This window comes from Talpa occidentalis, unplaced genomic scaffold, assembly GCF_014898055.3.
Source record: "Talpa occidentalis isolate TD23 unplaced genomic scaffold, MPIMG_talOcc4v2.1 talOcc4.5, whole genome shotgun sequence".
Classification (NCBI taxonomy): Eukaryota; Metazoa; Chordata; class Mammalia; order Eulipotyphla; family Talpidae; genus Talpa; species Talpa occidentalis.
The window spans coordinates 118,202,035-118,215,009 of record NW_023604861.1 but is presented as its reverse complement, the minus strand read 5'-3'; the positions used below and the strand labels follow the sequence as shown (position 1 = coordinate 118,215,009).

The 12,975-nt window shown below is 35.5% G+C and overlaps 1 protein-coding gene across 1 annotated transcript in view; it reads right to left on the bottom strand.

The window, feature by feature from the left end:
* PRKD3 (protein kinase D3) overlaps nucleotides 1-12,975 on the bottom strand; it is a 67,697-nt gene that overhangs the window by 21,851 nt on the left and 32,871 nt on the right. Inside the window, exons 4-8 of the mRNA XM_037528217.2 lie at nucleotides 12,604-12,735; nucleotides 11,125-11,282; nucleotides 5,378-5,570; nucleotides 1,788-1,865; nucleotides 242-425 (exon numbers count right to left, since the gene is read on the bottom strand). Coding sequence (XP_037384114.1) covers nucleotides 242-425; nucleotides 1,788-1,865; nucleotides 5,378-5,570; nucleotides 11,125-11,282; nucleotides 12,604-12,735 — 745 coding nt within the window. The remainder of the gene's footprint in view (nucleotides 1-241; nucleotides 426-1,787; nucleotides 1,866-5,377; nucleotides 5,571-11,124; nucleotides 11,283-12,603; nucleotides 12,736-12,975) is intronic.

The following is a 12,975-nucleotide window of genomic DNA, read 5'->3' as shown; positions in this document are numbered from 1 at the left end:
CTACAAGCAGAGCATTTTTTCTTTTTAAGAAAACAAGGATTCTCAGACCCATGTTGGGTGGATGACAGTGATATGATTGATTTTCAGAAATACTAAATACTGTAGTGCATGTAAAAGAGTCACAATATAATCTGGTTATAAATTACACTTTACGCTAAACTTAGAAGTGTGGCCTTTTCTTTCTTCATGATGCTCCTGAACTAACGTTATATTTGGAAGTAACTTGCAACACCAGCATTACCTGATTGTTTTAACAGTTTCTTCATCTTTTTCTACATCAAGATCGGATGGATCCAGGAAGAACATTTTATCTTCTGGGGGAGATGGTTCTTCTGTGTCATCCAAGCCCCGACTACCATCACTGTTCATGTCACTACTGTCAATATCCATTGGTATATCTGCATCTGTTCCCAGACTGGAAGGTTCTGGAAAGTTTTAAATTTATTTCAGAGTTTAACATTAATGAGCTATCAATACATCTAGGTGGAGATAGTTTACTAACTGTGAAAAGCTTTAAAACTCTCAAATGGAAATATAAGAAAGAAGACTATCTTAAGGAAGATATTAAATGCACAAACTGTAAGGCAGAAAATTAAATAATTTGATTACACAGGAATTTTAAATTTCTATATGACAAAAGATATTACAAGCAAAGTAAAAGATTATCCACTACTATTACATCTATGGTCAACTGATTTTTTTCACTAGGGTCTAAGAAAATTCAGTGGAAAAGAACAGTCTTTCAAATAAATGGCACAACAATTGGATATCTAGATGCAAAGAAAAGAAACTAGACCTCTGTAATTTAATAATCATTCTACTTAATATTATCTTGACAAGAGAAAAAAATGGCAAAAGAGGGAAAATGTTTAGCTAATGATTATTTGTTGGAGAAATACCAGTGAGACAGTACAATGTGTTCTAATGACTATTATGGACTAAGAAGCTAGAACATATGGGTTCAAATTCCAGCTGTACCACTTATTGGCTGTGTTAAGGAACACAAGATTTAATGTCTTTGTGCCTAAGTTTACTCATCTGTAAGTACTTACTCAAAGGATTGTTCTTAAGTATAAATGTCAATATATATGATGTGTTTAGAACAGTAGCTGGCATGTAATAAGCAGTAAGTATCAGTACTATGAAAGTGTTTTAGGGACAACAGCATGGATTTACAGTAAATCTTTCATGTCTGAGGATGAGAGTGGACATGCAGCACTACTGGAAATATCAGACAACACAGTGGGAGATAGCTGGAGGAACACCACAGAGGCATATAGCAAAAGTGTACCATCACTAAAGTCTGCATTTCCCTTGATTAGTAAAATTAAATCAGAAAAAAAAAAAAAAAAAAAAAAAAAAACAGGTCAAAGGAAAAAAGCAAAGTAAGCAAATATGACCTTGTACAAACATAATATACAAAAGAATTGTGAATTTTTCTGATCTTTCATGAAAATTAAGAAAAAGATTTTTTGGGCATCCCGAGTGGCACAGGTGGTTGAGTATAATAGCACTGCAAAGCTGTCCGCAGCCTCCACAATGCGTGGGTTCAATCCCAGCCAGCAGGGGAGATACCTGGGAGATACCCACATGGCACATCAGACCTCTCCTGTCACACCCACTGCTCCCCCTCAGCAGTGCATTTCAGTCAGTCTGCCTGTTCTGTTCCCCGCTCTGTCTCTGGTGAATCCTCTCACCCTCCTGCACATCTGGCCTATACTCCAGTTCTTGTATGCATGAATAAATAAATCTTAAAAAAAAAAAAAAGAAAAGAAAAAGAATTTTACCTCCATTGAAAGTAACCTCTCCAAGGCAATCTCTTGGCACTTTTGATGCACAGCGTTTATGGCAGTTGAATTTACAATCTAAAATAAAATATTTGGCTAATAAGTTTATGGAAGAACACTGAGGCAATACTGACATGATTTAGACACTTCCATTAAATCATTCACAATTAGAATAATGTTAGTAATAATGATGAGGTGTTAACATAAGAAAAGTCTTCCTCTAATAAGAACTCAGGTCTTAAACTGAAGGTTGGTTTCAAATCCTGACATCATTTCTAAGAGTTGTTTCAACTCATCAGAGTTCAGTTTCTTTATAAAATGAAACTAATGCTATTTGTATTAACACTTTGCCAAAACGTTGCCGGCAGCTTCATGTTTCTTTTCCTTACCCCACATTCATCTTTCTATATCCCTCCTAAGTTTCTCATGCTGATTAAATTTTTCAACATATGTTTTACACTTACTTTTAAAACCTGAGTATTAGAGCCTGATGCGTATGCAGAAAAGGTACTGAGATTCCACAGCCATTTATTAGGCATTAGTAAGGGTTTTCCCTTACAATCCTGTGAGGAAGGAATGAGCTGCTTATGCACAAGTTCTCCCACTTGTACATTATGGTTCTCCTCTGCCTGCAAAAGCCTTAGAGTTAATAACACTGGAGATCAGCATCAGATGTAAGCTGTGTAACACTAGTGTATAATTCAGTAGTTCTCAGTGATGCCAGGGCCAACTGTACCAGCATTAATTGAAAATTTGTCAGAAATGAAAATTCTTGGGCCTCACCCCAGACCTACTACCTAGGCAACTCTGGGAGCGAGGCTGAGAAATATGTTTTAATAACTTCTTTAGGTGACACTAAAATTGAGACCCATTGCTCTAACTACTGTCTAAAACCACCTTTGAAATATATCTGCCAGTAATAACTGGGTGAAAGTAACTTCAAGTCTTGACTTAGAATGTTTTGTGACCTCTGTGATTCAAGAAATTCTGGGTATCATGCCTATAGCACAGGGTAAAGTTCATTATAAAGAAAAAGTCCCACAAGGAGAATAATTTGGGGGATGATAATTTGTATTATATATATATACACTATATTTTTAAATGAAAGGAACTAGGAAAAACCATATATGCTATTAATAATAGCATTTTGCATATATTTTAAATAATTTATTTTTTTTACTTCATGACGTTTGCAAATTATGAAAATAACAAGGTTTCCTCTGTCCCTTTGTAAATCCAGTCAAGTTTATGGCCTACCTGCAGCTAGTATGTAGGTTCTTCTAATGGTAGAAATTTTTATTTCTGTGTTCCTACTCCTGTTTTTCTTAACTATTTATGCTATCTTATATTTCATAAATTCTTTCAGGCTGTTTTGAAATTTTTATATAACAAAGTAAAAAATAAACACAGGTGAATACATAGCAGTTCTTGGAGCTGAACATTGTCTCAAAAGATCCAGCATAACTTTTATTTTAAACAAAGTATTTCCTTCTTTTTTCTTAGCTTGACAAGTGAATAATAACTCATATTACAAAAATACAGAAACCACTGTAGTAAATTATGATTCTGACTGATAATGAAAGTAGCTTTATGTAGAAATAATAATGGGCTACTTTCTAACCAATATAAGCACAGAACATTTCTTTTAGAGCTATAAGAAGTTAAACTAGTAACTCGGTGGCAGAGTTAATTGTTTTTATTTAAAAATTCACTTATCTGCATATTTTAGTTCCTCTATAAAATATTATACTTTTTCTGAATATGATTTTTAGAATTTTCCCATTCTGTTTAGCAGAACAGCGCTATTTACTACCTTTACTAAGATTATCTGTTGACTAGAATTTGTACATCTGTTATTGTTCTTTCCAAAACATTCCTTAGTGGCTGCTTGCCAATACCCTTGTGTTGATATTTTAAAGTATTAATTTATACATTAACTCATAATCAAAAGTAAGCTATTGAAATAAAATTTCAACATTTAGTTATGTCTCTCTGATAGTTTCTCAATACCTAATAAGTGTACAACCTGTTCTCAATTTGATGCTCTATATGTTGCCATAGATTGCCAGGAAAAGCTTTATTTTCTTTCCCTATTTAAATTTATATACAATTATTTGATTGTTTTATAAACAGAATTTATTGTAGCAAAGATATAAACTCTAAAGTTTTAGATAAAACTTAGTAATTCAATTCCACAAATATTTCTACTATATAAAATGAAGTATGATTCCACTATAATTGTAGTTATAGTTAAAATAATTATTTAAAAAATCAATACAATAGTTAAGACTATTTCTAACTTTATATCGCTCAATAAGTAAAAGCACTAACTCCATTTCAGTTTTCACTCTGTTACACAGTATAACTGAAAAGACATGAGACAAAAAGACAAACTTTTAAAAAATATAAAAACATCATACAACTGGGCCTCCCTGGTGGCACAAGGGGTTAAGATGCAACCTATGAAGCTGTCCGCAGCCACTGCAGCACAAGTTCGATCCCTGGCCAGGGAGCTATCCACATGGTGCAGCAGACCTCTCCTGACTTGACCGCTGCTCTCCTCAGCAGTGTATTTTAGTCAATCCGCCTGTTCTATTCCCCACTCTGTCTCTGGTGAATCCTCTCACCACCCACACCTCTGGCCTGTACTCCAGTTCTTGTATGCATAAATAAATAAATCTTTGAAGAAAAAAAAATTATACAACTAGAGGGAAAAGTTATTCCATTATAAATCTGGTTCATTAAAATATGTTTTTGGAATACTATGATAGTGGGCTGTGTTAGTATATAAATCTGGTGGCTCCTATTATGATTTTAGTGGTTTCCACTATATTCTACCTTTGGAATGAGTTTTCGTATAGCTTTCCAAGTTACACAAATAAAAACAAAGACAAAAAACTCTTGTGATATCTTTACGTGTGTAAATATTTAGTGAAAAGAAGCAAGCATTTTATTATATTTGGATAGTGTCTGGCTCTGGAATCAGAGATTTAAGCTCAAGTATTAGCTTACCTGCTTACTAATCATACTATACTAACAAGTGTTAAACAACCACACCTCATAGTTCCAAATTCCAGTTTTTCTGTTTGTATTCTAGTTTTTTGTGAGCATAGCTCTTTGTACAAAGTACACATATTGCAGACAGTAGCAGTAGTTGCTATAAAAACATGTGTTGTAGAGACGTCATCATCATGGCGGCGAGGAAACGCTGCAAGTAAGACCTCCCATAAAAAAAAGTTAATAGGGAGGAAAAGCGGCAGGTCCCTGCGAGAACTGGGACACGGAAGTTAAATGGGCAACTCTGGCAAACTGCCCAAAGAAGAAAGTTGCCATAAAAGAGGACTAGAAGGGAGGAAAGCTCAGAACCCTGCTACCCTCCCCCACCCAAAAAGTCAGCACTCTCCAACCAACAGAAAGGACGAAAAAAAAAAAACTAAAATAAAAACATGTGTTGTATATTTTCTTTCTTTTTTTAAGTTAGCTAAGAGACTAATTCTTTCTCTAATGCTTCTGAAATTTGAATATTTTATGCCTGTATTTGTTAACAAAAACAGATCTGAATTTTACCTAAGGAAAACATCCAGTCCTACCTTTACATTGCATTCCTTGGCGGAAAAGGCCTTTCAGTAACCGCTTGCAGTACTGACAAATTGTGGGACGGGCATAAGAGTGAACAGCAAATGTATGTGGAACTTTTACTCTGCACATTACCATCTTTTCCATCCAAATTGGGCGACCACTCCAAGAAGGAATTCTCTTACTTGGTTCCTGGTGAACATGTGACTGAAACAGAAGTGATTTCCATAAATGTAAGTCAATATTAAAAGCAAAGTATTAAGAGAGGACTTGACCACAAATGTCATTTATTTCAAACACTGAAGCCAAAAATCCAAAAATGTGGATGTGAGCAATTTCCTTTAAAGCTTAACTTACCAACCCTTGAATGAGAAAGTGCAGAATATTTTTGCTATTATTTATGCTAAAAAAATTGAAGATACTTCCATATCTTCACAAATACATATTTACTGATTATTATTTGCCAGGCACATATGGCATTTTACAAATAAAAAAACAAAACCCTTAAAATGAATTTAGAGCAGATGTTCAAATCTCTTTAAAAACTTTACAAGGAATTAATCAAAGGAAAAGTAAATATGTTCACAAAGTGTTGGTGCTGCTCATGTTGATTTACTAAACATGATGTCTGAAATATTTCAAAATGTCTTAGTTTTTCAAATTTATTTTAACAAATACTAAAGTATTTATGTAAACACTTAACATTAAGGAACGATGATATAAATAATGGCAGTTATAAAACTAACTAAAACAACGTTAGTCCCAGTAATTATAAATTCCTTGATATTTTAAGCATTTTCTAGTTGCTTGGGCTCCCCTCAGATGTACAAAAGAAAAATTTAAAAAGGTGTTTATTAAAACTTTTTACGTAACCTGAAGGGTAAGTGCATTTTTGTAACTATGGTACTTTCTACACAAAGAAAATAAACTAAGTTATAGGCTAGTTCAATATGGCCCATTCCATTCATTTAAGTTATGCTGCTATTCTATACCAGGCCCTACACTATGGATTAGACATTAAAAAAAGTAAATTACAACACAGTCCATGTTCTCAGCACAAAATCCAAACTACCATATGGATATAGCAGAGATTTTGTTACAGCTGCCTGCACTTTCACTGTCAGAACTGAGTTCCTGAGGTGCTTCACATGTCTTCTATAACTAGTAAGTAATGTATGTAACTCAGAGAAGTTGAGTCATAAGTATGTTCAACTAGCAGGAGCAAAACAAGTCAGAAGAAACCAAGAGACAAAGAAGTGTAAGGAAAAAGTAAGAGGAAGAGGGGAAAAAACTTTTGAAAAAAGTTGGAAGAAAAAAAGGACAAATGAATGGAGAGCACAATAAAGAACACAAATATAGCCTCTGATAGTTTTTATTAATGTGCAGTCAGAAAATTTCTAAAATGAACTATGAAACAGTTCAGCACCAGAAAAAATAAAAAAGAATGATAAAACCCAAACCAAACTTGTATGTTTCGGCTGTTCAAGGGGTCCTGCTCTAGTCTGGTTCACCCATCCTTCACACTGCGATGTGTAGAACACCTTCAGCAAATTCTGCAAAGCTAACAAAGCAGTCAGCAGGAATGTGAACCAGATGTTTTAGGCCTCTGTTCATCCCTGGCTCCCTATTTCAGTGGTGACTCAACACTCAGTTTCTCTTAATCCTCCTCCTATCACTTTCAGTTTGTCTCCAGGCTTAAAACATAAAAGATAGACTAAGAATGATTTAGCTAGGTATCATCAAATATATGATACCCCTGTAAGGAAGATCTTTCATAAATAATAACAGATACCTTCATAAACCAAAAGCCAATTAGTGATTGTCTTTTGTCAGGTCTTGCTGGGGTTGGAGTAGAAGAGACATAGTACAGAGCAAGTGTGTGAGAACTACTCAGGGGAAGGTGGTTGTAGCAATTGCCTAAGTTTTCATGTCCAGTACAAATAGTTATTTATGTTACTCTCCTTATGTTAATATGACAAAACAGGCTCCAGATGCTAGTATTAAAATAAAAACATAGGCCTCCCTGGTGGCGCAAGGGGTTAAGATGCAAGCAGTCCACAGCCACTGAAGCACGAGTTCCATCCCCAGCCAGCCTGGGAGCTACCCACATGGTGCAGCAGACCTCTCCTGACTCGCCAACTGCTCTCCTCAGCAGTGTATTTCAGTCAGTCTGCCTGTTCTGTTCCCTGCTCTGTCTCTGGTGAATCCTCTCACCACCCCCCCACCTCTGGCCTGTACCCCAGTTCTTGCATGCATAAATAAATCTTTAAAAAAATAAAATGAAAACATAAACCTAGGTATTGGATAGTGCAGTCTTAATACTTCCCCCCACCTCCTTCTCAACACATCTGTGCATATACCACAATCTTATCAGTAACAGTGGTTACTGAGTACTGAGTGGGGAATGCAGGAAAGACAGTAGACTTAATCAGAATTTGGAAGGAGGAGGAGGAGGTTGATAGAATTGTATTTAGAGCACTTGGTGAAAATGGGACCACTGAGATAATGAATGAAAGTTCTTTCCTTGTTTTAATGTCCCCTTTTTACAAATTATTTTCTTATTAATATATATAATATCACAATATATATCAATATATTAAAGTACAGCTAGAAATTTTGTAAGTTATTTCTTCATAGCAAACTAATATTTGAAGTAACCCCTCACAAAAAACTTTATAATTTATAATAATATTGCTCTCAATAATAAAGAATGAAGGAAACAGAATTTTAAGAGACAATTCCTAAAATACATATAGCAGTTCCTCAATAACATTTTTCCAAACATTTTGTTACTTTAATGTTGATGAGAAGAAATCCCAATGTTGAACAAAACATTATTCAAAACATTATTTGAGCATCTGCTCTCATTATGTGTCTTTTCAGTTTCCAAGATCAGCAATCAGCAATGACAGAATTTACTGTACATATGACTTTGGAATATTACTAAGGGAAAAATCTCAACCTTCATGCACACATTTAGACCCAACGGTTTCTTCTAGTCTATTTCTCTCCTATTCTGCCCCCACAGGAATTTTCCCCAATGTACCAGATATTTGTCTTTCTCATCTCCAAATAGCCATCACTTAATTCCGGTTTCTCTAATCTTGGTGGTCCCATTTTAACCAGCTTCAATGACAACTATCTTCTACTCCACCATCATTCTACTTGACTACCTTTAGAGTGACTTCTGATACTGCAACAGAAATTGCCTTCTTATGTGTAAAGGATGAAAATCCCAGCATTAGATTCAAAGGTTTCTACTCCCAACTGGTCCTTTTTCAAGTTTATCTCAGTATTCAGTGATGTTTAAAGTCTTAGATCCTTAGAAACTTTTCTTTCTCATTTCTTATCTATGAAATTAGGATAATTTCTATACCTTTCTGAAATGTACCAACGATTACACAAGAAAAGATAAGAATGCATGAAGTCGGGCACATGAAACTTAGGAGACTCTTATTGTGCAGTAACTTGGAATTAGTTCTCTAACCATGATTCAGATCTGAGGCTGCGCTCATCTCCTTATCGCTAACTCCCCCATTCCTCTGATTTTTCTCCTTGAGTCTTCTTTTTTACCTCCTTCATTTTTAACACTGCAGGCTTGGACTGACAAGAGTAGCATTTATAAGAGACATTCAACTCAATAATTTCTATTTGTTCTACAATACTACAACAATCTAACCAAGTCAAACACATTAATCTACACCTTATATTGCCTAAAGAATTTTCATCTTCAAAATAAAACATAAACTAATGTATTGAATGTACTAATATATTAAAATGTAATACCCTATACACCTGTTCTGTCCTGCTATTTCCTAATCTATTAAGAATCGATGGGGTCACTGGCATGCCAGTATCATTTGTGAGGTTCTTAAACCAACACAACTCTGATAGTTCCTTTTCCCACAGAGTTCACTATATAAAAATGCAGTGACTTTACTATTACCAATCTTTCTCAAACTCTTGTTTATTTTTATTTCTCTGCTGTCAGTTCCTTACAGCACAATTATTTTACTTTAAAAATCTTATACTAGGGTAAGAAATATGAGATTTCTGTGAAAGAATTACAGAAGCTTTTATTCTCATTTTTTAGTTTAGCAAATCTTATAATTAGTGTTGTCAAGACAATAGTCCAAAAGCTTAATTTTGCCATTAATTTACAGAAGACCAAAGAGGTTATCAAAAATAGCTAAATGGTAAGATTGCAATCAATGTATGAAAGTCATTTTTAGTTCTCGCCCATGAACAAGAAAGTTGTTTCTTTCTTCCTTGATCTACTTACTATCTTTGCCCTTGAGGGGTATAATATATTAAGAAAAGTCATTGACCTAAAATTAATGAGATCTGGATTTAATTCTATTTAATTCTAATTGTTTACTAATGTACTCTGTGACTTCACAGCCACTTATGTCCTGAGTCTCAACTGTGTCACCATATACACATATATTGATTTATCTCACTGAAATATTGCAAGGATCTCTAGGGTCATTCACTCATTCATTCATTCATCAATGAATACCTACTAAGTATAAAGGATTATCTAAATAGATGATAGCATATAAATAGATGTCCTTCTTGAGGACAACCTATTACACCAACACTGTGATATTAGATAGAATGCTATACATACCATTAGGGAGATTAGAAAAGGGTTAAAGGGTTATGGCATTCAGAAAATAAAATAACTTCTACATAAGGGGAAAATCAGGAAAGGTTGCTATTGAGCTAGGTCTGGGAAAAAAGCATGTAAGATGATCTCCAGCAAGAGTAAAGGTAGGGGCCTCCCCGGTGGAGCAAGGGGTTAAGCACAGCACTGTGAAGCTAATCGCTGTCTTTGCAGCACGATTTGGATCCCCAGCCAGCCAAGGAGCTACCCACATGGCGCAGCAGACCTCTCTTGTCTCACCCACTGCTCTCCTCAGCAGTGTATTTCAGTAAGTCTGCCTGTTCTGTTCCCCACTCTGGTGAATCCTGCACTTCTGGCCTGTACCCCAGTGCTTTTTTTTTTTTTTAAGATTTATTTATTTATACAAGCACTGGGTACAGTCAGAAGCGTGGGAGGGTGAGAGAATTCACCAGAGCCAGAGCGGGGAGCAGAGCAGGCAGAAGGACTGAAGCACACTGCTGAGGGGAGCAGCGGGTGGCAGGAGAGGTCTGCGCGCCATGTGGGACCCTCCTTTGGTGGCTGGGGAGCAGCCGGGGATCGAACCGGCACTGCAGAGGCTGCGGGCAGCTTCGCAACCCAGCGCTCAACTGCTGCGCCACCAGGGAGGCCCTGTACCCCAGTTCTTAAATGTAAAAATAAGTAAATCTTAAAAAAAAAAAAAAGAGTAAAGGTAGGATGAATACTTATGTATTCAGGGAATGCTGAATAGTACAGACTGTGGGAAACAGAATATATAAAAGTTCCTTATTGGAAGTCATATAATCAGATGTGAAGTCATATAATCAGAGTGATATGTTAACCTGCAATGTAACAAGATGAAGCTACAGTGTATAAGAGGAAGTGAGGTATGTAGACCAGGAGTCAATGTACCAGACTGGAGGCCATTGCAGTAGTCCAAGTAACATGACCCCAAAGTACACAAAAAGTCATTCATTACTACTGGTAAGTCCTGTCTCCTTTAGCACATTTTAAGTTTTAAAGTACAGTAATGTTACTATTCTTTCATATATAACTTATGTACAAGAACATCACATGTACTGTAGAAACATAAGAAATAAGTAACAAAATGTGCTTTTATTGCCTTAGAACACATACCTCTTCAGTGGGAAGGGCCACACATTCAGTTTGTAGCGGTCTTGGAACAGAGAGGCCAGGTCCTGGCAGAGATACATTTGACAGACGTCTCTTTCTTACTCCACTACAGTTATTTGGAATCTTGAAGGCACATCGTTTATGATAATTTAATCCACAGCCTAAATATATTTTAAAAGGTAAAAAAATTATTAATCAATTAAAAAAACTGTACTATACAAGTGTGTTACAAAAAAAAGGTCTTTCTTATTTATTTTCTCTGACAGCAAAAGAGACCTTAATTAAGAACCCAAATGGTAGGTTAAGCAGAAGTTAACAAATTGAAGAGCAGAAATGTGTAGAAAGTTTTATTTAGAAAATTTAAATTAACTATAGCAGTGTTTCTTTACGAGCTTTCCCAAAGGCATCACCTAAAAATATGTTAGAAACGTAAATTATTGGGTCTTATGCTAGACATACTGAATCAGAAAACTAGGGGAATAGGATGAAGCAAAACATGTTTTAACACATCCTCATGGTGATTCTTATAAATAGCAAAGTTTGAGAACTACTGACTTAATGCACTTTATCAAACTGCAGCCTGTTTAACAAATCCCTCCCATGACATGTGAGGATTATATGAAATTCATAAATAATTTTTATTGGAACACAGAATATTCATTTATTTATATTTTATCTATGTCTACTTTCACAATACAACAGCAGAGTTAAGTAGTTGTAACAACGTGGGAGCAAAACTTAAAATACTGAATTCTCTTGCCCTTCACAGAAAAATCTTATTGACCCTCCATCTTAGAGGACTGTTTGTTAATCAGAAATATACACCTGTACCCTACTCACTAGCAATTCTAGTTCAGAAGAAGTTTGCTATTGTTTAAGACATTTTAAAAAGATAGTAAGGAAGTTAATATTTATTAAGCCACTATTCAGTGCCAACTATTTTATCCATGTTACCTTCTTTAACCATTATTCTTCATACAGTGGGGGAGAATACATTTCATAGACAGAACACAACTCTCAAAGAGGTTTAGTAAAGCTGCCTAAGAAAAATACTGAACAGGGCCTGCCTGGTGGGGCAAGGGGTTAAGATGCAACCCATGAAGCTATCCGCAGCCACTGCAGCACGAGTTCGATCCCCAGCCAGGGAGATACCCACATGGCATGGCAGACCTCTCCTGACTCACCCACTGCTTACCTCAGCAGTGTATTTCAGTCAATCTGCCTGTTCTGTTTCCCACTGTATCTCCGGTGAATCCTCTCACCCACCCCCACCCCATCTCTGGCCTGTACCCCCATTTTTGTATGCATAAATAAATAAATCTTAAAAAAAAAAAAAAGAAAAATACTGAACAGTAAAATGGCAGAGAATGCACCAGAGTCTAGATCTCTATAACTCTAACCGTAGTCATGTTCTTTCAGTGATGATTAAAAAATGCAAATATGAATTTTATTCCAAGTGACACAAAAGTTTAGAACACATACCTTCACATTTCAGTCCCTGACGTACCAATCCCCAGAGCATCTCACCACAATAATCACAGAAAGTAGGAGCTTTGTAAGAATGTACATAAAGAGCATGTGGACGAATCTGGAAATCTTCTACAGTGGCCAAAGCTTTTACAAAAAGAAAAGTATTAAAAGAAACACTGTATTTACAACTGCAATGAGATTAAGAACACTGATCATGTTTGTTTATGTTGGAGTACACAGAATCATTTTTTTCTTTGAAAGTTTCATCTGATCATAATATAAATTACTTTCTTCATTTAATCTATGGTTTTAAGATCTATTTTAGGAAGCTCATCAGCTTCAAATAATATGAGCTTTAAATGCAGGTTTGTAGGTAGGTATTTC